Source organism: Melanostigma gelatinosum, assembly GCF_949748355.1.
Source record: "Melanostigma gelatinosum genome assembly, chromosome: 14".
NCBI lineage: Eukaryota > Metazoa > Chordata > Actinopteri > Perciformes > Zoarcidae > Melanostigma > Melanostigma gelatinosum.
Genome location: NC_136647.1, coordinates 19,168,821 through 19,195,734, shown reverse-complemented (window position 1 = coordinate 19,195,734; position 26,914 = coordinate 19,168,821). Strand labels below are relative to the sequence as shown.

Sequence of the window (26,914 nt, the reverse complement as noted above, 5' to 3'; positions counted from 1 at the left end):
GTGGAACATCATCATGAAAGAAAAACCTCATCAGAGCTCTTCTCAGCCAGTTTACGGTCACATTCTGGTTGGCATATTTTAATCCTTGCAAACCAAGAAATAAACGAACAATCTTTTTTTTCAGGAAAGCTTCTGAATATATAAGGAAGTGATTTATTTGTCATACAGTCATCACTCTTTTTCTGACCTTCTCCATCTCACCCTGCACAGGGAGCATTATTGGGAGGTGGGGATAATAAACCCAGCAGTATACACATTCATGAGCTATTTTCTTTGCTCTTGGAGAACATATAGTATGAATGTTTAGAGGACAAACAAACCCAGATAAGGTTACAAAGGAACGATTAGGAAGGGGTAAAACCTTGACCTTTTGGCTAAACATGATACCCTTTACAAATAAGTCACAACAGATTCCTTGTCCTTCTAATCAGTGAGTCAGAGTTTAATCTTGTTATTCTTTACCGACAACTACAGTAGGTCCCCATTGTCCCGCAGTGCAGAGTTGGCTGGTGTGCTGCCAATTATTGTGTCTTTTCTTTGCTCCGTTAATAATTAGAGGGGTTTTGCACCGCGTGTGTGAGTCTGATAAAGACAGGAAGGAGGGAAGGCAGCTCGGGTCTTGATAAGAGGCCAGATAGTCGGTCAAATAACCAGCACTACAAGAATGCCTGGACACTCCCTGAGTACAATGATTCACAGATCAATCATATGTGTATCATCACCACGTGCCCCCTCCAGCGTTTACACTGTCATTAAGCTTTGAACAGCCTCGGGTCAAAGTGCCTTTTAAGTCCTGAAAAACCTTGTTTTTCTGTTCCTCCCAATGAAAAGAGTTTCTCCATGATGCTTCCCAGGTAATGAGAAGAGAGCCCTATCAATATTGATGTTCCGAGACCGTCTCTTTGTTTGCAGCCACTTAAACCGCTGAGGTGAAAAGCACTAAAGTGTAAAAGCGTCTTTAGCAGAAAAGGCAATTTACCTGGTCATACCTTGACTGAGGAGGGTGGTCGTGTCATCTGGCTCAACCTGAGGAGAGAGGAACGGCTTTAGGAATCAAGGATGCACAAACACTTTCAGACAGACCTTCTCAAACCACATTCGACGCCTGTTATTTGAACCCGAACCATCTCACGTCTCCCAACAAGTTCTCCCAGTTTCGCTCATCACACGCTGTCTTCCTTGGTCTGTCCGTCATCGCGTTCCAGAGGAGACGGTCCTGTTCGCACACATCACGAAGTGTAAATGTGGACTGGGTGAATGCGTGGAGGAGGGGGACACGTTTGAACCAGAGCTATTAATGGCAACCCCGCAGCCCAAAAAAAAGAGCCAACAACCTCGAAATAATAAAGCACTCTTTAAGGCTGAAAATAGAAAGGCGCGCCTTTTATAAATAGCGCTGAGTATCCGAGGACAGACTCAAAGGAGGGGGAAAAAAGCCGCAAAACGCTCTGGAAAAACGGGGGGATTTATAAATCGGGGGCTTTATAGCGTGAATGGAATCTATAAATATCACAGTCATGAAACAACTCTAGTTGTACAAAGTTGTGGATGTTGTCATCTTTCTTGGTCCCTGAGGTGCTGTTCGCGGCTTGTTACGTAAGACCTGCTGCTGTTTGAGTTTTTTCTCCATTGGGAGGCTGAGTACAAATCTGTACCATTCAGGCCTTTAGTTTACCATGTGAGGTATGCGATGGTATGTCTGCTGAACACCTTGATGTAATCTGACATGCTGGTGGATGAGCTGAGAGCCAGACAGATTTTCTGCTCTGAGAGGCATTTGTAAATTAATTATTCGTGATCAATAAAGCTGTTAGTTAAAACTCATAAAACCTTTGTAGAGGGGGACTTTTTCAGATGTAGTTTGAGTGAGCATGCGCCATCTGCCCACACTGCAATAATGTGGTGAGATAGCTTAAACCACATACTGGACCACAAACTACCATCTATTACAGGCACAACGGACGGCAAGAGTGTGACTTTTCTTTTAGTCACTGTTCCGCATTTCTTCCCTTTTTTCCCCCCTGGATCAGGAACCCAACAGAAGCCACAGCACGGCTTAGTGGTGCCTTTGCAGAGACCCCTTTAAAACTATCAACATTACGAAATATTAACGGCTTCGATGGTTGCTTGACCCCAGGATTATAAAATGCAGTAAGTCCACTGAAACTTGAAGCTGTTTCCACATTTCATTCGCACATTTCCACTTGTCCTCTACAGTACATACGATTACAAATTTGCTTATTCTGCTCTATTGTACATTTCTACAAGGGGCTTTGGCATGGGAACAACAAGCGATCAACTCCACAGGGTGAAGACAAGGCGGCTGCAGACGGACGTCAGACATCAGACTGCCATCCTGTCTAAAAAATGTCCCTCATCTTCAACAGGAAGGAAGTCATTTCTGAGAGCGCTGGCACCAGGAGAGTAAGTCAATGTGATAAAAAGTAGGAAAGAATGGTCAGGAAGAAACAAGAAGTCATGTCTCGCCGTCTGAAAGAGGATGTGTGTGTTTGTTTTAGCCTTTTAAGGCCATGACCAGCTATTCCGTGCCCCTCTGGGTTGGCGTTTTTTTGGTGTTTGAAAGAGGAAAATATGAATGCATGAAAAAGAGGGGAGGTAGCTGGTAAAAAAAGTAAACGTAAGCACACTTAAAGAAATTGATGGCTGGAACCGCTTGTGTCAGCTCTGGAGCACTTATAGCTGACTGGGACTTTCTATTGACTCTGAGTCTTGCAGGGTTGGCACCATTGTTGGCATCACTGGGCAGCTTGTCCCTGACACACGTCAAAACCCCACCACTGGGGTAAAGAGTACGGCATTGTCCAGTCAAAGTCTCCAACCTCCTATGGCACTCAGAATAATACCAATATCATTGCTCCTTCCCCAGCCCCGTGCACTGAGGTGGTGTGTTTGGATTTGTGGAGCTCTTTGTCAGAAAGTCAGCGGAGGACATCTCGAGTGCGTCTTAAATATTTAAAGAATGAATAACAAATGAAATAATGACGAGTTATTCAAAGAACGTCTGAGTCACTTACTGTTTCTCGGCCTTCTCCCTGTCATCCAGGAAAAACAGCGCCGTGGCCAGGAAAAACATGCCCCCCAGGACGATGATGAAAGGACAAAGCATGAGGGCATAGCCCAGACTGAGGAACCGCCACAGCGCTGACGTCGTGTAGCTCTGCTGAAGGGCGTCGGAGATCTGCACCACGAATACACACCATGACAAACACACACACACACACACCATCACCAAAAGCACCGCACAGACAAACAGAGAGAGAGAGAGAGAGAGAGAGAGAGAAGAGAGATTTAATTCAAACGAATCATCCCCCCAAAAGTTCTTAAAATATCCTGTCAGGATCTGACACACAGCGCAATGCGGACTGACTCAACATGCAGCGCGAGTTCTGCACGTTTCATCACAGCAACAGACAAAAGTGACATGATGTAAGACGCCCTGTTTTAGTTTGAAGCGATGCAGGACTTCACAGCTAGTAGCTCAGATTGCAGTCGAAGGCTTGAGGAAAACAACAGCTGGAGAATGGTGGGTGTGAAGGGACCGTTTCTGCCTCCCAGCGTCACTCATGAGGCAGCTCTCAAACGGATTGCTGTGCCGATAATCGTGACGGAGAGGAGGCCGCCGATGGTAGCTCTTAGCTGCTTATGTGTATGCATGCACATCAGCAGCAAGAGCTTCTCGTGAGTGAGCGAGTGAGTGAAAGTCTGAGCGGCTATAGGTCACCCCGGCTGAAGTGCATTGCCTATATGTCAGCGTCAGCAGAATGAGATGCTCTACAGAGAGAGCTGGAGAAGTGCTGACAGGAGGATGTCAGAGGGAGTGGTCGTATGTGCTCATGTGTGCACGCATCATGAGGAGTGATCGGAGAAAAGAGAGAAAAATGGAGGTGGAAGACATTTTTTTAAATGTGTGACAAAATCTAGTGTACGTCCAGCAGCTGTGTGTGTGTGTGTGTGTGTGTGTGTGTGTGTGTGTGTGTGTGTGTGTGTGTGTGTGCCAGCGCAGAGCTATTTCATCAGGTACAATAAATTGCCTGCAACTTGCGCAGCTAAAAATATACAGTGAACCGCTGCATGTCTAATTATCGAGCTGGAAGGCATCTCTCGGGAGATTGCTGAGAGATTGTTCCTGGCATTCCCCTGCCACCCACTCTGCCTGCGGCCATGCCGTGCTCATGCAGTATAGGAGTCCATTATGTGTTTCTCGGGGGACTCTTATGTGACAACTGCTTTGGTCTACGTGCTGATGGAGGGGGAGCTTGGCTCAAGCTCAGGAGAATGTGAGATGCATTGTTTTTGCACAACAGGAAGTGGTAGTTGGTTTGTAGAGTTGAGCGCATCATCTGCTGGGCTGTGTGGTGCACATCTGAAAACCCAATTGTGAACCAAACGGACTGACTCACTCCCTCACTTTCTCCTGTGGTTGCTTAGCAATAACCACCGGTCTGTTCACAGGATTTGTGCCAGTCTGCAGGGTCGACTGTATATCTGCCCGCGCTCAGCGTGCGTCACGACGAGTCCATCGCACTCGCGTGCTAAACCTCAGATCAGGAACTGAGGCAGGGAGCGGTGACGCACTTGGACCTCAGAGGAGCAATTGCAGAGTACGTTTTATGTTTTTTTTAACTTCACCTTGTTTCCCTTGTTTTGGATTTGTTTGCTCTGTTTGGACTGACCGTCCGTGTATGACAGCCTGGCTTTCCGGTAAAAACCTCTAAAAGCCTTTTTGAACTCTCCTCGTGTGCTGCGTCTGCTATCGAGTCTCTGTTCGACCCTGAACTGTCCTATGAAACGGCTCTATGAAACAGCAAGCCCTCAAGTTTGAGAAGCTTGTTTTTTTGTTTGATTAACAACTGAAATGGTTAATTTGTTCTCAGAAATACTGTCAATTATAGTCGACTAATCTTTTCCGGAGTGGCTGGAATATTTTACATCAGTAGAATTAAAGTCATCCGGACGTGAGTCACGGCGTACTTCAAAGTTCTGCATCTCTCAACGTGTCAATAGGACGTTCGTAGAATATAAGATGACACTGGGTTCTATTTGATCTACAGAATCAATTCAGCGCCGGCCTCTGAGCCGGATTCTGTTTCCCAGAATGTGGATCTTTTTATTTTTCTAATACCAGCTTTGTTTAGTCTTTTGAAGAGCTTGTCAGTACTTGGAGACAACTTACTGCTCCCTTTATCTGGCTTCGACAATAGTGGCGCAGTAACATTTCCATTTAAGGAGGAAAAGAAAAACAGGGACACTGTGAATGCAGCTCGACAGACAGCTGCGTGTGCTGCCAGCCCGTCAGGCCCCGGCAGAGGAACTCAGGGATCAGTTTGATTCACTAATCAAAGACTTCCACTTTGCCTTTGTGAACATGACCTGGGCTGTGAGCCAGAGGCACCACAATAAAACACAATGTCAGCACATGGCAGTCTTTTCTCTCCCAGCAATACACTGGCACCAAAGTTCATCATAACTACTGATAAAGTAACAGTAAAATGCAGTAACACCGGCCCGTCCTGGGAACCATGAGTTACTAGTAAACGCCACTGACAGCCTGAAGAGCAGTGGTGAAATCCCAGCCCTGTTCACCAGCTCTCCCGAGACGTGTGCCGAAAGCTCCTCTTGCACCTCACTTTGCACTGGCCCACTTCAAATCAAGAGCTGAACCTGTATCTGGCGTGTATAGTTTGAATGGAGATGTGCCTTCCAGCGGGGTTACATTTAAAATGTCTTACCAGGCCTATCAGGTACGGACTTCCTGCGTCACCCAGGAGATGAGAGGTGAAGCTCTGAAAGGCCACCGCCGTTGCTCTCCTTGTGGGGATAACGACAAACTGCGCACAGAGAGGGGGAAAAATACACAGGATGGTGTGAGATGATGAAGACACAGAGGTAGAAAGATCCACTCAGCCGTGTTAACACAACTTCTGCAGTCAATTCTGAACACTGAGCCCATCTCATCGGGCCAGAACACCCAAGGCAGAGTCGTCAGTCACACTTTTTCACAGTTTTCACTTTTAGATACCAAAACAAACATCAGAGAAAGGGCCCCCTTCCATTTGTTTTCATGGATCAATATCAGTAGACAGTCATGATCGGCCCCACCCAAACTGTGTTCCACTCACACATTTCACAAAACCGTGTCTAACTGGACGACCGCCGTTTGTCGCAGGAATTTCCAGTGACCCAGTGGATAAGTATAGGTTCCCCGTACTTACCATTAAAATGTCTGCTGTTATGGCCCAGTTCAGGAAAAGCAGCGTCTCCCCGATGAAGATGCATACCTACACGAACAAAGCAGGAAGAGAATTGTCAATTTAGTGGCGCTAATTAAAGATCGGCCAATGTTCCTCTGCACAAAAGACTGGTGACCAGACATGAGGGCAGAAGAGGAGGTTGCACATGTCGCTACTGTGTGTGGGAATCCTCCGCTGAATAAAAGTGCTTCGGTTGCTGCGGGTTTAAAAACATGTTATTATGCTGCGACCCAATTATACGTGGAGGGGCAGGCCTTCAGTTTGGTCTCGCTGAGTATTTCGCCTACGAGCTGAAGAAACTGCCCAGGATGAAAAGGTTTGTCTCTTCTTGTCAAAGCTCGTATACATTCAATGTGGAAACGGTTTAACACGAATTCAGTTGAGATCCAGCTGCAGGATTTTAATCTATGTCCTACTCCTGAATGGTTGGAACAGAGAACGTAAACTTTAAATAACATGACTTGGCATCCATCGTACAATATCTACTATGTAGGCTACTGTATGTACGCGGGCCAGTACCAGCTGGTGTTGCTATTTGGCCACTTTCTTTAAGCCCGACCCAGAGGCGTTCGGCTGCAGTGGAATCTTGTGTGTCTGTATTGGCTGGATTCGTCTGGCACTGTTCAACACGGCCGGTTGATGTGCGTTTCCTGCCGGGGAATAACCCTTCTGCCTGCGTGCCAGACCTACAGTACAGCACAGAGAGCTACAGAGGGAGTCTTGACAGAGGGGATGTCTGTTCTGCGAACACCGTGACCGACATGTTAGCTCTCAGGAAAAGAGAAGCCCAGCATTTCCTCAGATGTGTTGACGAGACAACAGCTGCGAGGGGGTCAGTCCTTGCGGCCACGTCACGCCTTATAACACGACACATCTGTCAGTGCTTCGCCGTGAAACCTCAGCCGATCACTTACAACCGTTGTACTGTACCATGATTTGATACTGTACAGTAGAGTAGTCGGAGAAGCAGGGAAGTGGCATTTAAAATCCCGGCCTGTTACGGTTAAGCTGTAGAAAACCAGTATAATCAATACAGTATATACGCCATTGCACACATTTTCTGTTGATTGAGATGGTGCGTTATCGCTGTTATTTTAAAAGCGGTCAATCCTGAGCATACAAACAAGATCCCATACTTAAACACACCTCACACATACTGTAGAAAAACGTCAGCGGGCAAACTTGTCAGGGTCACACATTTCGGATACGGAAGGCTGCTTGTTATGTTCCTTCACATGCATGGGAAACATTTCCTATCTTTTCCAGTTTTCCAGCGTTCTTACCGCCCAAGTTGTTGAGAGTCAGTTCCTCTTCCTCTGATAAGACTGAGAAATGTGCGCTTGGTGAGCACAGAGTGCATTGTTTCAGGGCAGTGATTGGGAAGTTGCACCCTTTTCCTGCTTCACAAGGCAATTAGACACGAGCTCTCTCAGCATTTGCCTGAGACTCTTAACTTTTGGCTGGACGAGGTATGAGCCTCAGCTACCTGCAGCAGCCCCCGAGGCCGTCTCAATCTATCCTGCAATTACGGTGGTTCATTATGAGGAGCAACACCCACTCACTGCCTCTGGGGCTGAAAGGGACTGGCATCAGGCAAGGTGTCCTTTTACTGCTTTATTCCTGATTCAAACCCGATGAGCCTCTACTAAGCCCTCTCTCTTTAGATTCATTATCAGACTTTCACTCTTAATTCTCAGCCTCTGAGGCAAATCCATAATGAACATTCTAACCGCTCCTTAGTGTGAAGGACATTTGTCATTGTGGAACTGTTGATTCTTGGAAAATAGGAAAGCAAAAAGTGACCTGATCTCAATTTCCTCCACTGTTCGATTAAACTTCCTCTGAGACACAATATACACACAAACGTTACACCAAGCGACCCTTACATAGGCTCCTACGATGCTCTTCTTGGCCACCACGAAGATGAGGCAGATGAAGATGGCCGAGCCCAGCATGCTGACCGCGCACACGAGCGGGTCGGCTCGCTCTGTCTTCTGGCGGCACAGGCGCGTGGTGGCCGCCCCGATGACCACGCCCAACAGGCCCGTCACGCAGGTGATCGCCCCGAAGATTAGGCTGCACAGGAGAGCACAGACAAGACTGTTATTACACACATCATGCAGGTTTGTAGTCCATGCAACCACCCAACAGAGGCTTCAGTTAAGAAGACGCATGGGTTTTTATAAAAGGTGCAACCCTACAATATAAATGGATGAACTGACTGAACTATGATAGCTCGATAGCAGTTCAGATCCAGCTTTGAAGGCAAAGTGTGCTTCCATCCCTCTCTTTTACATGGTTTCAGATGACGCCAGTGAGTTCAAAGCCTGCACTCCGTGTCTCGTTATTAACCTCTCACCTGTCTGTGCTACTGCAGACGTCTTTTGTGCAGGCCTCTCCCGTCTTCTGCACCACCTGGGCTCTGGCCAGGTACAGCGGGATCCACATGCCGAACGCACCAGTGGCGAAAGACACCGCCGAGGATGCCAGGGAGGAGAACACGTAGCTCCGGCTAAGTGAGGAAGAAGCACACGCGAGCGGCAAATCAAAACGGGTGATTACCGTGGCTTAAAAAAGGTACACAGAAACAAGGCACTGTTGTCTGTCACACATTCTCACTGGATCTCACAAAAAACATCTGATAATGATTGCAAACAAATAATTCAAGGAATGCGACAGGAGTTTGAGAAGTTAAAGGGTTAAATGGGAAGTAAACTGAAATGATGTGCAGTTAAGAGTGACAGTTTTATGTGGGAGACAAAAATAACACTATTTAACACTTTCCATTGGTTGTGAATGTGGAAGACTGTACAGCTAAAAGTCACACTCTGTGGGGGATGAACATGTGGTTGCTGTGCAAAAAATAGACCCCATAAACCTGCATGGCTGCATCAGAGTAGCTTTATAGAGTTTATAACATTTCTTTTAGCCCACAGGTCATACACTAACAAGGGCTTAGTGTCATGAATGCAAAGCACCCTTCACAGTTTAGCAGCTTTGCAGAATGGTGGTGAGTGAATGACGCTGGTTCACTGTGTCTTGTGTGAACATTCCCATGTCTGTAATGGCTACCAGAGGCTAAATGTAACATTTCTACACCTCTTGGATCATTTTCATTGTTATTTTCTCAATTAATAGTTTGGTCAACAACATGCCCATTACAATTTCCTACAGCCCAAGATGATGTTAGCATGCATGGCTCTTAGTGATCAGCTGGGCAATAATAGATGAGTTTATACTGATCACTGATCAGTAATCAGGTCAATCTCCACAATTATCTGGTATGTAGTCTGAAGCCGATGGGAGGCCTTACTTCTTGGCGAGCGCCTTCATGTCACAGAGCCAGGAGGTGCGGTTCCTGACACGTCCCATCTGGTCAGCGCTGCCTCTCTTCGGCTCGGGCACGAAGACCAGGATCAGGGTTCCCGCGGTGATCCCTAAAGCTGGGGACACCTACCGGGGAAAGAGAGAACGATGAGGCCTCGGATCGTGTTAACACATCGTCCCACTGACGTGATATTCGTAGTGCGAGTGTGCTTTAGAGTGGAGGCCGACATGATGCAGATGCAGGGAAAAGATCAGTGTGATACGTTTTCTAAAGAGTCTACTGCTGATGATGCATCACTTGCTGTATGTTGTTGTACGTTTCTACTCCATGAAAAAATCCGGAAGTTTATGCGGCGCAGTTTGTGAGCGCGAGGATCAGTCCTCAATGTCGGGCAAAGAGGAGAGAGTCACTCCCCCCGTCGCGATGTTGCTCCGTGTTAAAACATTGAGCTTCTCAAAAGTTGAGAAACAATAAGTCAAAGTCTAATTCTAAGTCAAAACGTTTGTTGAAGTCAGGTTTGACTTGCAGAAGCCACTAGACCAGCAAAAGTGCATCTTAATTGGTTTCCTCCTCACATGCCTCAGGAAGCCAACGTTAGCTTTTCAGTTGTGTTTTGTTGCGTGTTAGCAACAAAGTTATTTCAATGCACAGACTATTCGAGCATTTTACAGTAGTTTATGAATATCAAGTGTCTGAAAGGAAATTAATTTGGTGTTTAAAGTGTAAGTTTCTGTGTAATAATATGTCAACGTTTCTACACTGTTTCTACAGAAAAATACACGTTGGCTTCACTGAGAGAGTAACGTTTGTATATTTAATGTCTAACGTGTAAGATATGTCTTTATTGCTTACTCAAATATTTACGAAGCTGGCTGCTATTTTCATGCCTGATATGAGTATTGTGTTAATATTTGCTCAGCATATACTTTTAGAAATAAATAATTCTGATGTCATTTGAGACTTTGAACTGGAGAGTAACAAATCATTTTCAATATGCTGAGGGCTTAAATGAATTCAGTCAGCGCTGAGTTTGATGTTGTTATGAGCTAGCTTTATGCTGTGCAACATAAACATCAATGAAGTATGACGGGAAGCAGAACAGACACTGTCAGCCTGTTTGTAAATGCAGGAGAGAGGAGATCCAGGGAAGAAGATTCAACGATTCCAGTAGATGGTGAGTAACTGACAGTCATTGAATGTGTTCGGAACTCAGGGAAAGAGAGACTTGAAGACAGGCGTTTACAGAAGTGCATAGAGAAGTTAGCTGATAGAAATTGGGAAAGACGGAAGGGGAGGAGTTGCGAACGGATATGAGGGCGGGAGATAGAAAGAGTTTCTCTCTGCCCGTTAGTTAGGATCCAGGACAGACGTGTTTCCTGGGATCAGGGAGAGTTTTTTCCAAAGTGGGTTAATAGTGTAATATTTCATGAGATTAATGTACACCATGCTAAAACTGTAATTGCAACAGCAGGATTAAAATCCTTTTTGACGGTAAACCAGTTTCGGTAACGTTTTTAGCACCGTGTGACTGAAAAGCTATCAGTCCACGTGTGCTGGCCTGCTCCACTCTCATCGTGAAGAGATTTTCCCTCCACAAAGAGCCCAGTTTTCATTTCCATGTAAATGTTGCATTTGTTTTGCTGTTCACAGGCAAACTAAACTGAGTTCTTGTGTTGTTGTGTTTATGGTTATCACACTCAAAACGTAGCTCCTTCCGAACCTAAAGCGAGGTGTACATACCCTGGAATGGGTTACTTTTACAATCTGAATGGACGGCCACTGTGTTTGCCGATACGCCTGACATCCTATACGAGCCCTCTGGAGCGGAGAACATTCCCTCTGCTTACTCTGTTGGCACTGTGTGTATTTTTATATGTGTGTGTGTGTGTGTGTGTATAAGCACATACGTCTCTAAAAGAGCTTTTGAGCTTTGAGAGCTGCTTTGTGAGTGCTGCACCAAGGTAAAAACCTCATAATTGCCCATCTGCTATTATGTTCACTATCATCTTTTATGGGTTATGAGGCAGCATGTTTGTGCATGTGTCTGTGTGGCAAAGACGCAGACAAAAGACAGGATGGGATGTGTGGGAGAGGATTTGGTCGAGTAATACATATTGCTCACAAAAGCAAAACCAATTTCATCTGTCAGGGGAAATTCATCATGTCATATTTTGTAACTTCTAAAAGCCATTTATATGCACAAGTGCTGTGAAATGTGCAGGTGTGTGTATATATGTTTGTGTGAGTGTGAGTGTGTGTGTGGTTAAGTTTTTCATTGAGGGAGTAATTCTGAGGCTGATGTGGATCACACTGATGATTTCCTTCCTTATATTGTTTCTTCTCTCCAATCGTCTCGTGTGGAGCAACGTAATTGGACCGACATCTACAACAGAATCTTATAAATGTGCTTTCAGCGAGAGGCAGCGTAATGGAAGATAAATATGAGCTCTGTTTTGCACTCTAGTCCCCTCATTATTATTCAACAAGACACCAGGAGTCTGTGACCTTTGACCTATGACTCAACAGTGCACATGAGACACTTCCTGCATGGATGGTATAGGCAATCAAACAAATGACTTACTGCCCTCTTCTGCTCCTCATTTCTATGCATCCCCCCCCCCCCCCGTTCATTATCATCCACATTTTTCCGCTAAACAAGGAAGGTAGCTGGAACACGTTGGGCAAAAACAAACGGAAGTGTTGCATTGTTTTTTTCCTTTGAAGCAGGATACTGCTCCACAGAACCCGTTTCATGTCTCGGTTTGTGTTTTCCTCTGCATGCCACACCGGTGATGAATTGGCTTTGAGATTGTTTCATTAGAATGCCATTGTGACTGCTGTGGAACAAACGGCCTCGCTCTTTGTGTTTTTTCTTTTTCTTTCTCTTTTGAAATGCACGTCCTGTTTCCTCAAACCCAGCGAGTTGTCACATCGAAGAATCTTCTCCACGGCGACATGCTGAGAGGAGGTTTTAATGCCTTCCTTTAAAATGTCGGTTCATAAGAGTCGGGTCATAATTAGTTCGAGTATTTTTAAAGCTGACCCTGAATTCAGCGGCTCCTGAGGAGTCCTGTTCGACCTTTCATTGGTCCTCTCCATTGCTGCTGGTAGGCCTTATTGAGCTGTTGGCTTCTAACCGTTTTGTCTCCAGTACTCCAGTGTCTGCAGTACTCATTGGAGTCCCAGTAAAAACAGTGATTTATGCGCCTGAGTTAACACCTGTGTTTGCTCCCAGGTACGCTGTAAGTATGCAACTGCAAAGAATTGTCTCGTCAGGATTTTTTCTTTGTTGAAGCAAAACCCTGTCAAGGTGGGACATCTCAGCAAATTTCGACAGATAAATTTCTCTTGAGAACTGAAATCAGCCTTTAATTCAAAGGGATACCAGCGTAATGCTCTTGGAGCACCTTTGGGGCATTTTGTGAGCCAGTGCGTATGAACAAGTGTGTCTTTGTGCTCGGGTCCAACTGCCCCACACAGAGGCTTTGTGCCTTCTCTGGTAGACTGGTACACATTTTCAATTCTTACAGGTGATTTTTGCTTCCTCGAAACAAAATCTTCTCCTCAAATGGTTATCTGGACATCAGTTTCAGTCCATGCATTGTTCATTGTTCTCTTTTGTTTCAACAAAAAAGCAGTTGTTGATGCTGTTTCAGATGCAATAGCAAGCTGGTGGTTATTGTTGTTGCTCTTGTATTCTCTGTTGTGACGTAAGGACACATTTGGTTGACCAATCACAATCCACAGTACAGCTAGTACCCAGGACATGCATTTAGTACTGCGTGGCAGGGCCAAAATGTACCTCCAGCTACCTCTCCCTAAAGAATGAAACCTCAGTGTTTCATTCAGTTCCTGCACTGTAAAGGACACTACACTCGGGTAGAAGAAGCCCCCTACACCTTGTTATTTCACTGAGGCCCACATTGATCCTGCCTCACCAGAGACGACCCCCGAGGGTAAAGTGTAATGAAAGATGAATGTGTTTACAGCTTCTGCGAAGCAAAAAAGCCAGCGCCAGCCTTGATCTTTAACAGAAACCCACTTTCCTTGCTGCAGCCATCGGATCAGAACTGAGCCATCACGACACACGGCCTTTTAGCTTGAACACATTAGATGTTGACTGTGTTTGATGTTAACATTTCTACATTTTGAGAAAGCGTTATGTGGGAGGCTGCAGGCTCAACTGATGCTGATGTGGATGAATGTGAGAGTTGTGCTGCCTTCAGCTCTGTCACATCACTACAATGTCCCGGACCGCCTGTTCAGCCATGTGTGCGCCCCCGGTGCCTCTGCCACCACCGGCCCCTCTGACCCCAGATCCAAGACAGGCTCTTCATCTGTCTCTGTGAGCATGTGTGCGTGCAGTGTTGGGAGGATGATGCCCTTACCCTTAGTGCCCAGTGCCAGTCTCCTGCAGCCACCTTGGCGCTGGAGCCCAGGATGTAACCCAACCCACTGCGGAGAGACAGAAAGACACAAACCGTCAAATACATTACTCTGGACCTGCTTCACTGAGGTCTAGTGGCGAGTGCACGTTATATATTAAGTATATGATTCAGTGTCCTGAAGCTTACGCCTACACATCCTGTTTGTCTGCCACGTTGAGTGTTTGGGTGGTTGACATAGAGAGCTTATGACAGTGTAACTGATCAAAGCACCGGTAGCAGCTTGGCTAGTTGGTCTATTTGTGGATGTGCGATTTGTGCACATAGTCACAAAATGCAGGTGCAAAGTTACTGCCCACAACCCGGCACTAACATGGTTGTCTGAGCCTGAAGGCTGCGTGTGGCAAAGTGAAATGGAATTTCACCGCATTTTACTCAGGTAAAGAGTGTTTTGTGAGTCCCTAAAGGGAAATAACAGCGAAATGCTTTGAGGGAAATGTTGCTAGATCAGATCAGATAAAGGGGCCCTTATGCTGCGATAAGCCTCTGCTGCTAGATAGCATCAGCATTTAAAGGACAGAGAGTAAACCGAGGGAATGTGCGGCAGAGGACCGATAGCAGTACGTGAGCATTATCTTCAACACAGTTATGCAGCAGTAAATACAGAGCTGATTACTCTTTGTTTATATTTGTTTGTGTTCTACGGCCTGAACTATTTTGATAAGAAATGAATCATCAAAGTAATAATCAGAGTGATAGCAACCTGAACATTTTAAGGGTGTTGAACCGTTGATCAGACAAACGCACAATTTGATTGCATCACCTTGAGCTATAGGGCATTGTGGTGCTTTTTTCACTTTTTTTTCAAACCAAACAATTAATCAACCCATTAATCTAGAAAATAAACTGTTGAATAATCAATAATGAAAATAATCGTTTGTTGCAACCCTTTACCCGGAGTGCCTCCAGTAAGTGCTAAACGCTAAAGTTATCCCGAGATGCTTCCATACAGCACATGAGGCATCATGGACTGGTTTGACAGTGGTGTGAATTATATTCTAGGACTTACACGACTGAGGGACTGGGCCGTCTATCACATCATCAAAACACTAAATGAGGGACTCTTTTGAAAAAAGGTTCTTTCAGTTAAGAATCCCAATACCTTACTCCCTCTCATTTGTCATCCATCTTAGCTTATTCCGACAGTTTGTAAGCCTCTTCCCTCGATTTAGTCAACAAAAGTCAATCAGACTTCCTGATTTCTCAGAGAACCTGTTTGTCTTCATGTGCAGAGCCTCTGGTGAAGAGGTGCTGTTCCCATTAGCATAGCAGATTGGAGCAATAGATTGATTATGGAGCCAGTGTCTGCAGTGGGGTTCTTATCAGCACTGGCTGCTAAAGGGCCAAGAGATGTTTAACTGGTTTTACACACACATCCTCACACAGAGCAAAGGGGGAAACGGTCGACGCGCGTGCTTTCCATGATTAGTTCTCCAAAAATAACAGCGCCGTATAAACAGGCTCAGACAGCATATGATATTTCCAGTGAGTGACGAACAGCGAATGTTATCAGAGTCCACGCAGAGAGTGTTTGGAAAGTTCAACACCAAGAATATAACTCAAGCACGAAAAATATGCTCGCATCAAACGGTGGCGGCGCCGCACAGAAAGAAGCCTATCTCCGCGGCCAAGTTAAAATTATGGTTGGGGGGGGGGGGGGGGGGGGGGTTGGAGAACAGGGAAATCCATTTCCTGTGAATCCGGCCTAATTCCTGAGGTCATTTCCTGGAAACGGTCATAACAACCTCAGTGAAGACAAACAAGCGGGAGACTGGGTCGGAAGTTTGACTGCACTTTACTGAGGCGCACTGTTTCACCTTCTATTGTCTGTGTTGCCGGGCAGTTTACTGTGACCCACACATTTTGGCAGCTCATAACACAACCACGAAGGGCAGTTTAGACTTTCCCTTGCACATTTGTCCAACTGTCTGCCATTGTAACTTGAGCGGCATGTTACACGTACATTTAATGTAATTCTAATGACAGTGTACAAAGAGTGCAGCACATTTCTCCTTTTATTATTTAGCATTTCCGTGTGGGAAACAGCGCAGCATGCGACAGCACGGCACATGCTGCAAAGCACTGTTCATAACAATAATCCTCAAGTGGCTCCCGCGCGGCATCCACCGGTGCATCTTTTATGACTTGGCTTTGTTTGTTTTCTCCCTGTGGCCCTTTTTCTGATTGAATGAACTGAAATAATACCTCCTACTCTCACACCCCCACGCCACATGCCCCCCAAAAAAGCCTTCCACCCTCCTTTAAGCGTCACACACAGCCGATTGTAAGTTCTGCTTGTCTTTCTGCAGAGGGCCTCAGCTCTTTGTGTGGCTGCCTCTGGGGGAAAAAAAGAGAGGCAGATAGGAGCGAGCCTGGTCTCCATGTGAGGATAATTTCAATTATCTATGCTCATTATCCTGATTTCATTGCACCTTTGGATTTAACCAGCTGAATAGGATGAGATCACCAAACTATCGTTTCATAAATGTCGGCATGAAGATCTCCCGATATAGAACACGTGTCTTGTTGCTACCCAGTGTTTGCCTCAAGAATACATGGTCCGTCTGTCTCTTACCTCCCCAGGGGGATGGCCAGGTAGAAGACAGAGAGCATCATGGTGCGGCTGTTACTGGTGAACAGGTCTCCGATGATGGTGGGAGAGATGGAGGAGTAGCTGGACTCTCCGATTCCCACAAGTCCCCTGGAGAGTACAAACAGCCAGTAATACTGCAGAGAGAGAGAGAGAGCAGGAAAGAAATATGAGTTTTGTTATCAAGCTCTGTGTCAGAGCGCAATGTCAACCCAACAGCCATTTATCTTGGTCATAAGGCTTTTTGCGCACCAACTTTTCTTTTCCTGCACAAAACAGTCTATCTTTACCTCTCGCCCAAAGATACTTACAGTAAATGTCTCCATTTTCATTGTAATCAGGCTTACAATGCACATACAGTACAATTACTCGCTCTCAGGCCATAACAGTTTCATCAGATTCATCATTTCATGGATTCAAACGCAGATTTAGAAGTCCCATGTATATTACTGAAACATCTACCAGATGAACAGAAGTAGACACTGGATGGACAGAGAATCAACACACATGTAACAAGCATGTGGTTCATCATCAATGAGACGCGTTGACATTCACACGCTCAATCCCATGAACACATGGGCCATCAAAACCATTTAAATATTGAGATTTACTTGCACCTGGTCCAGAGGGTTGGACAAGGTCATTTTGATCAACCAAATATTTTTTGACTTCATGAGATTGTGAAATGGCATCGCGTCAGCATTTCAATGTGTTTAATCCAACGTAGCTTTATTCGATGACCACGGCGTATCATCTTCCATGAGACGTAATAAACCGAGGAATGAAAAGATGAATACTTAAAAGGCTTTAATGGGAGACTGCACGCTGGCGGGGGGGCACCTGTGTAGGCAGCTGGATTGTTAACTGTTTCCATGGCAACTACTACTCACTGGATGCAGACTGCCTGCTCGTGAAGCGACAAAGAAATCAGCCCCCCCCCCCACACACACACACACACACACTCTGTTTCTGACACAAATTGCATATATTGGCCACCAATTTGCACACTGTCCATAAGCCCCATGAGTAAAATGAGCTGCATGTAAAACTGGTGTCATTTGTTCATGTTGCAGTGAAGTCATGGTGATACTCCAAGTATTTTAATCCCTGATTGTCTTACATCTACATTTCATTACATTATGTATTGTTTTTTTTATTCCCACCTCAAACATATGCACGTTGTGGGCTCTAATAATGAGCGTGTGTGTGTGAGTGTGTGTGTGTGTGTGAGCTTGATAAGGTTGCACTCTGTTGGGTTTGTCAGCAGTGAAAAGAGATTAATGATTGAGCCGTAGGTAACCGAGGTTGAGCTGAGACTGTGATCCCCGATGACCTCGACTCTCAGCCGACACTATAGGGCTTCATGCTGGTGGATGTGACATCATGTCATGAGGTCATAGACGCAGCTATCAAACATGCTCTGGAGACTACAGCACACACGCATACCTAGCTTTAAGACTACGCTTAAAGCAGTGTGTGAAATACCCCTTTGATCGGCACTTGAGACCCTCGAAAAGCCTCAACAGCAAATGTTGTGCAGTTTAGAAAGTCTAACTTTACCCTGTAGAACGTGGAAAGCAGTGGATTGTTTTTCTGCTTTGACATCATTAAAAAAAGGCTTTTTTTTTAGGTAAAAGACTATTTTTCCACCGGTTTGCTGTGACTGAATTGACCTGCTGTGCATGAGGTGAAAGTTGCAGAGTAACACAACAGTGTGTCAGGTTTGAGTGTGTGTCGGGTCAGCGAGAGAGAGGCAGAGTGCTGCGTGGGTTCTGTTTTAGGGCATAATTGTTGCATGGTTGCCTCATTGTTCATGGTATGTAGTCTTTGTGATGTGTGTGCAAAGCGTGTATAGCCTATAGCTGATTGCCTTCCTTGCGTCCATGAAATCCTGTTGTATTGACTTCAGCATCAAACCCCCCATTTGCCACAGTTTCCGAACATTGTTTTTTTTTTCCTGCTTGATTTATATGTGAGCTGCAGTGTTGATGATTGATCACAGCCGAGCGCTCACTGCTGTGCATCTTTGTGCTTGTCACATTGTATGGAAGGATTTACAACCGGTCTATTTTCTCCTTTTAATGTCCCACCATATGGTGGGTGATGCGAGTCCTTTTAGTGTGTGTGGTCACCAGACTGTCATCGAAGCGAGAAACAGAAATGCTTAAAGCGATGACGACAACAAAAAGCAACAACGCCAGGGAAGTGCCACAAAAATGAGGTCGTAAAAGCAGATTGAAAACTACAGTGACATAAAGGAGGCTTAGGAAAATCAACACTTTTTGAACTGTTTTGTATATTCGAACAAGACTAAGAGTGTATAGTCTCACAGAGCCGGCAGCATGGATGTACACAATGCTAGCGTGTTGATGTTTAGCAGGTGATATTTACCATGTTCACTGTGTTATTGTAGCGTGTAAGCAGGCTGACATTTGCGCTATTGGCTATAAACACATTTAGGCAAATCTCAACTGTGATTTTCATAAATCTTTTGGGAAAAAATATTCGCAGTTTGATTAAAGCACATGGACAGTTTCCCTGAATGCACAGCAAACAATGATCTATTTGATAGGACCTACAAGGCTTGACATTTGGCACATTTGATAATGCTACGTGGACTTTATAATGTAACATCTTCTAGATATCATCACTTCAGTGACTTCAAAACGATACTTTGTAATATAATGTTGTATAATCATTTACGTAAGTGGTCATTAACATTTCATTACATCTCATGTCTTTTATCTCTCATGGCGACAGCGCCGTGAAGCTGTTACATAAGAGCCATCCACTCTCATTTGATTGGCATTCAGGAACAGGTCTTGAGGGCAAAGTTAAAGTTCAGGGCAAAAGGACTGCAGGTCTCGAGGATCAGGCCCCGTCTCCTCATCGGCAATCGACAGCCTTTGAGGCATTTGTCAGAGGGGGGAAGAGGCCCTTCATTTCATCTGAGCAAGTAGCAGCCTGAATGCATTTCCTGCTTCGGCAAATGGCTGCCATCTTGCCTCCAGAGCAGATGAGTCTATAGGAGATTTAAGTGAAAGTACGCCCTCCTGAGACATCTCTGAGCTGTCACTCCCTTCCGCTCAGCTCTGGGCTGACGAGCTTCTGCAGTGAGCTGGCTTACTCACTGAGACGACACTGTGGGACTCCACGACGCTGCTCTGCAGACGTGCCACGCGCTGCATGAATTTACCTAACGTAGAGCTTTCAATTCCACATATCTGCCAGTCGAGCAGCTTCAGATTCTCAGTCTGTTGGATTTTTATTACGCCTGTCCATCAAGACTGCATAATGGGGTCCGTCTGCACACCTCCACAAACACACACACACACACACACACACACACACACACACACACACACACACACACACACACACACACACACACACAGAGCCTTTTACTGTAATGTGATGGCCACTCTCAGCGGGACACCCCTCACCCCCCCGCCTCCCATGAATAATTTTATGGTTTAATGCATCCAACACCGCCCGGCACACTGGGGCTTTTAGAGATATCACATCTAAATCCGCTTGTCAAGGAGCAGTGAATCTACCGTCTTATCTTCTAAAGCATTGTAATTGAGACAGGTCTGAGGCATGGGCCTTCATTAGTTGATTGGCTGGTAGCCAGTGTCTGAGCGAGCGAGAGAGAGAGAGAGAGAGAGAGCGAGAGACAGACTGGCAACAAAAGGCAAAGCTCGTGTCTGACTAAACGAGCGTGTGGTCTTTTTTTCACCAGCCTTAACATGAAGCATATCCAGATCATAGCAGAATAATTAGCTCCTCAGTGGGGCGGCGGACTAATAGAATAACACCGGATCCTCTGTGTGAGAACGTGTGCGATGTCGTACCTCTTTACTGATGAAGGAGCTCGACAGAGTAACAATGGACCAGAAGAAAATGCCGCAGCTCAGGATGACCTTTCTGTTGAAGCGGTCGCCCAGGTAACCAAAGATGGGAGCCGCCACCATGAAGCTGCAGATGAAGACTGTGGAGAGAGGAAGAAGAAGAGAAAATGTTACTTTGGAAATGACCGTTACTGATGCAGTTTTCAGACGAGATTTTGCACGGATTTGGCTATTTACAGTATCATGTATTTCTCCATTGCACTTTATGTAAACAAATAACTCAAATTCCAACTGGACTGAGACAAATATTTCAGCTTTTAGGTCTGCTTATTAAGCCAAGAACCTGTCCAGATTGACTGTGTGATACCAGTCCACCAGAGGCACAGGGACGGACTGCCAGAGGACACCTCCATTCATCTCCAACCAATCAGGATTCAGATATACTTCACCTACACTTACTTCAAGAAACATATATATATATATATATATATATATATATATATATATATATATATATATATATATATAGCACTGGGAGATATCACTGAGAAAAGTGATGTTGGATTTGTGAAACGAGAGGGGAGATGGACAAATGTAATGACGAATACAGTAGCTCTTAAAAGAGAGATAAGATAATATGTTGTCAGTTTGTTGGGATCAAACAAATCAAAAAAAGTGGCGGAGGAAAAAAAAACATGTCAGTCTTCAATGTACCACTGCTGGAGTTACATTTAAACTGGCCAGATTAATATCAATATATCACACACCAGGGCCAGAGGAGGCTGTGTGTCCATCAATAATTCCGCCATCTTAATTTCTCACAACCAGACTGATGTGTCAGTGAAAGGAACACAAGTGCTTTAAAGTGTGCTCCCCCTAACTTCCCCACTGCTGACTGGACAACTCGTTCTCAGGCCTTTTAGTCAATATTTATGAGGAGGACCATCTTAAACAGACCTGCATTTTTAATGCTCACAAAACCGAGTTTGTGCGTCTATACAGAGGGGAAAGGGCAGAGATGTTCCTGTTGACAGCGGCGAGGGGAGCTCGGGAGGCAGGCTGGAGTGCTTCCACACATCATCAGCATAAACAGACAGAAGAGGGAGGAGAGGAGATGAGAGGCGGGGGGGGGGGGGGGGGTTATATAAGACACAGGCATCACAGTCCCACAGCTGCTGAGGCCAACCAACAGGATGAGGGACTATAATCCGATTGTAGCTTAACTGTAGTTTTGAACATTTGATATTAGGGTACGATAAAAATAGAAAAATACTTTCGTAACAATCTTTTGCATGAAGAGTTACCCCCAAAAATAGTGTAATGCCAATTATTTTACATTACTTTGTTGCAGGTATTGAAGTCGGTTATGATCTGCACCCCATTTAATAATAACCGATCAGTTCAGCTCCAACTTCATTTAGGACGAGTGTATGTGCATCGTATATCACCCATGATGCTTTATTCTCTTTTTGTTCTTGTCTCTATCTTTGTGTTTTTCCCTTTTATCTTTCTTCTTCACTGTGGTTTTAATATTAATGCTGTATTGTTTTATTATCTTTCCTTTTAGAGCAGAAAAAAAGAAGGTAAAAACCATAAAGCAGCAGGAAACATGCACCATAAAAACGTATCAAACATATGGTTCAGGGATCATTTCAGATTAAGAGAACTTCTGTGACTCATTTCAGGGCTGCAAACAGTCATTCTGTACTGTAATCACATTGCTTCAGGGAATATAGCGCCAGTGATTTAGTTATTCAATACATTGTAAAACATGCTGTCAATAACACTGGCTCATTTTGTAAACTAACAAATATAACACAAACGCAAAAGGGATTTATTATTTGAAACCACTGAACCTTGCACAGTATTTGTTTGGGGCAGGAACCTTTGCTTTATCAAAATGAACCTCTCTGGGAAATTCTTATGTCTTAAGATATAAATTCATATTTCAAGTATATAATATAAAAAAATATGAGTAATATGTATACAAGAACACGCCCATAATGGTAAAATACACATATCCTGCATGACCTCAATATCATTGTGAAAGAAAAAATAAATCTCATTTCAGAAAATTAAATGTAATCTACAATCTAATCTAATTTGAATTATTATTAATGAATCAATCAATTACAATGTAGGTTTTCACAGCTGCTGGGATTGCTTTATCTGCTCAGATAATGAGTCTCTCCCACCTCAGTGTGTATGTTTTCCCTCTCTGACTCTCGACTCTCCTGTCCGGTCTCTCCCTCTTGTTGCCTGCGTGTCTCTCTCTTTCTGCAGCCTCCATGGTGATCATTTATGTGGCTAAGTGCTGCAGGTCTGTTGTGTAATGCCAAATGACACTGATGACTGCTCAGTGCGGGTCGGGCTCACTAAAGAGTTTTACCAGCTCGCCCTGCAGCCAAAGCACTAGTGGGGAAACCACACACACACACACACACACACACACACACACACACACACACACACACACAGATCAGGGTGTTCTGCGGTGCAGCCTGGAGATAAGATGAGGGAGAGGTCCACAATCAGCCACCACCAGCTGGTTCCACGTGGGCTCTTAAAAGCCAGGGCCCCAGAGATCATTACTCTCACTGTTTAGCAGCTTGTCAAAAATGCATATCGTCACATCATTAACTGACCTATTTCGAGTCATTAGCACATCACCACATCACATCTCTGTGTGTCTTGTTTCATGCCATTTTGTGATTTGCTGAACGGCTTCGCTTTTGTCCTTAAGGCACCGCTTAGCGGTGTCAGCACATGGGAATGACGTCAGGTCTTGAGTGTGCACTCGCACTTCTTTGGTGTCGACCTTGCTGCTTATTCACCCTCCTACTCTCGGGGGCAAGGGGAGGCCTTATGTTTACATTGCTTTAATATCCTGCATGTTTGGTGTGAGTTATGCTCCAGTAAGCAAAGCAGAAGCTGAGGAGATAGAGATAACATCAACTCTTTGCAGAACGTAAAAAAACACCAAATGTCTCTGATACCATTTTTAGTTTTAATTTCGTGAAAACACTGTCGACTGAGCGACCCAACAGGGCACATGTGTCATAAACATTTTCTCAGGAAGCTGCTTTGAACTGACAGAATCATATGATGATGAACTGCTGTCACAAATAGATGCTTTCTTTATTTGACAAGACTCATAGAGGAATGTTGTCAGGTTGTTGTTGTTTTAAGCCAAAACAGGTACACCCTTCCAGAGAATTGGCTTTTGTGTTGCTGCAGTTTCTCTTTCATCAAATTCTTTCATATCAAAGTCGGCACCGACAACCTGCTGTGCTCTACGGGTTTGGATCGAGAGAAGGATGTCAAGCTTTGTTTGACCTGATTCATAGATTTTCAAGGGAATAGAATATCTGAAATAGGCCTTTGCTTCGAATGACAGTGGGACATATCATCAGGACACATGATGTCATTTCAAGCAATTAATCCAATGTTACACTGTATATATTGGCAGATTGTTCACATACAGCGTAGGAATAATCTGCATTGGTGTTGATTGGTGTTACTGAGACCGGATGCACACATGTAACCTTTACGGCAGCTCATCTGCTCCCAGGAAATGCCCTGTCACTGTAAAGACCTTATGAAACCATCCCACTGTTCTCATGTCAGTCCTCTGTGATGGATGTAAAACCTACGAAAGAGCAAATCTGTCAAGCTTGGAAACAACGATTTCCTGCTCATTTTGAGGGATCCAGCATGTTTTCTTTAAATCATGCTCAAAGACCTGTTCACGAGGCTGTATCGTGTCATTTCAATGAATGTTATGAGAGCAGCATGATGCAGCCCTAGTGTATGATATGATTCATTAGAAAGAATGGAGTCAATGACAAGGAAACAAACGTGCTTAGTCTATTGTAGGGAGGACAAACAAAGGATGACTAAGTACGTCTTCACAGATGACAGGTCACACCCAAAACATTTTATTGGAAACGCTTCTTGATTCTTAACTCAACCTTCAGAGGATGCGTCTCATTTTGCGGTTTGGAACGCCTTGAATGAACAGCTAGAATGAATAGAAAGGTTTGGCATACAGTACAACAGCTCCCAAAATGTGAAACATGAATAAGATGGTACCCGTCCTTATAGCTCACATTCCTACGCTGGCCACCATTGTCTCTCTGTTTATTCTTGTTCATGCACAGGTTAGCCGTGGCTATTCGCCAAAGATGCCAATCTGTCATAAATGAACGAAATAACAAATCTGCAGCAGTAAAAGCCCCGACAGTGAGGAGTTGATGTCTGGAGCACTCTGTGTACTCTGGCGTACTCTGTGGTTGTTTACACTGCAGGCCAACCTCTTTCAGAGAACAATGGTCAGAGTTTACTACTTTTAGTCTCATAATTTTGCTTTTATTATTGAGCCCAAAATGATGTCGAACACCTCGGTTTGCATCTAAGTATTTACAGATGAGATTAGATAAGGAGATCTATGTACATTTTTCAGTGTGCAAATAAAATGAACTTAAAAAAATATATATATATATATATATAAGGTAGGATTCATTTTCATTGAGATGATTACTGTTGTCACTGTTGGCTTGTTGTTATGATAGCTATCAGTGATCTATTTCTGAGGAAAGTCAACCGTAGATTGGGAAACACCTGAAACAAGTTCTCCAGTTTCAGCTCATGCAACATATCCCTCACTACTACCTAAACAAACACACACATGTATTTTGGAACCATTGTTTATCATTAGCCACGAGTGATTGTCGATTCCACACCAGCAGCACAAGTTAAGAAAACAAGTTGTTTGGTTCATTAAAGCCAAGGACATTCATGACTTCATTATGATGTATGACAATGCGGCACGAAGCCATGCGGTGAATATGGAGACAATTCCCCTGACTGAGTTGTTTGAACAATTAAGGTCATTTATTAATGTCGCCTCGTCTGACTGCAAGGACCCCTTTGAGGCCAGGCTAGGAGAAGTGTTTTTCCTCTATAGAGCCTCTATAGAGAAGATAAATGAACCATTACTCCTTCTTAACTATCTTTATCCTCTTTGCAGCCAGAGGTTGAAGCGAAAAAAGTCTCTTGAGCTTCCTTTGTGTACTTCAGACTGAATACTGTATATAACAGATGAACCAAAAATCCCCACAAAGAATACAATGAGTTCTTCTTTCAATGCTTCAGGTAGGAGTGCCAAACTGGTTCTGATGTCTCCTGAAACTCCAAATAAGATGCTGTGCATATTTCTCACAGTCCCGCAGTATGCAAATTATACCAATTACCAAAGTCTTTGCACATTACACCAGAGGACAATGGCTTTGTGGGAAGTCTACAAACAGAATAGCATGAGAGACACTGGAGTCACATATTTAAGTGTGACTTTGCTGTGTTGTCTCTTGTTGCTCGATACCGGTGAATCACGCTGTATGTGACCGCTGGTTACCTCTTTCTGATGTGAACAAGCAGAGTGACTTATCACCCTTTTATTGTCCTTACCGTCATCATTTACCATCTCTTATCATTCGTGGCACCTTATGAAGCCTTGAAAACCTGATGAAGGATGTCTCATGGTGAATTGGTGCCATTCATCAGTGTAGCATTGTACACTGAAAATTCATTTAAATAGATTGGTCTGATTATGCTTCTTTTTTCAGATTGGTCCCCTGATGTTAGATTTTCTTTTTATATATCTTTCATGAGACATTTTACAGTAAAATAAGTATTTCGAGGCATACATTTTAGCAAGCTGAACCCTCACTGGCAGATCCCCCTAAACACACACACACACACACACCTTTCTCCTGCCACATACAGGGAGACTAGAAACACCGGACGTCCAGCTTTGATTGACCAGCAGAACAATAGCTCATGACTCACCTCCTATGATTCAATGCCACTGTGAATAGAGCATCAGGAGGAGATGCTGACACACGTATGTTGAGTGTGTGTGTGTGTGTGATTGATATTCACTGAGCCTGTACAGATGTATTTCCCTATGAAACACTAGTTTCCCCTGAAGAGAGCACCTGTGAGGCTCGGCATAGAGCCGTGGGATCCCAAATGCTCAGCAGCCCATTTGATCCTTTTTTAAAAACAAAATATATGGATGTGGAATAATTATCTTAGCAGCGACTGACAGTGTTTCTAAAAGTGGAAATGAAAGTGCTTTAACGCACCTGAATCCAAAGCATACAATGCATTCAGCTGCTCCCTTTGAGCTCCTTCCTCTGAGAGTATACTTTCAAAGTAACACTGATTCAAGTGCTCCTACTTGAAAATATTTTTTTATAACTTAATATAGAAATCAAGTAGCATGTAGCTACTTCATGCTGCAGTGGCAGAATGCAAAATGGAGGATTTCAGGGACACATTTGATCCTTTGTGTTGTTGTAAATGAAAATTGATGTCCATAATGTATTTGTTACCTGAAAGGATGCAAACCATTATGCTCTCTACCT

The 26,914-nt window shown here is 44.3% G+C and overlaps 1 protein-coding gene across 2 annotated transcripts in view; it reads right to left on the bottom strand.

Annotated features, from left to right (window-relative positions):
• Window positions 1–26,914, bottom strand: part of spns2 (SPNS lysolipid transporter 2, sphingosine-1-phosphate) — a 57,978-nt gene that overhangs the window by 6,305 nt on the left and 24,759 nt on the right. Inside the window, exons 3-12 of one of the 2 annotated variants that reach the window (XM_079283214.1) lie at window positions 20,490–20,626; window positions 16,621–16,772; window positions 13,989–14,055; window positions 9,586–9,725; window positions 8,632–8,784; window positions 8,159–8,348; window positions 6,234–6,299; window positions 5,751–5,849; window positions 3,036–3,199; window positions 980–1,026 (exon numbers count right to left, since the gene is read on the bottom strand). In XM_079283214.1, coding sequence (XP_079139340.1) covers window positions 984–1,026; window positions 3,036–3,199; window positions 5,751–5,849; window positions 6,234–6,299; window positions 8,159–8,348; window positions 8,632–8,784; window positions 9,586–9,725; window positions 13,989–14,055; window positions 16,621–16,772; window positions 20,490–20,626 — 1,211 coding nt within the window. In that variant the 3' untranslated portion in view covers window positions 980–983. The remainder of the gene's footprint in view (window positions 1–979; window positions 1,027–3,035; window positions 3,200–5,750; window positions 5,850–6,233; window positions 6,300–8,158; window positions 8,349–8,631; window positions 8,785–9,585; window positions 9,726–13,988; window positions 14,056–16,620; window positions 16,773–20,489; window positions 20,627–26,914) is intronic. The other variant, XM_079283213.1, reaches the window with a different exon arrangement.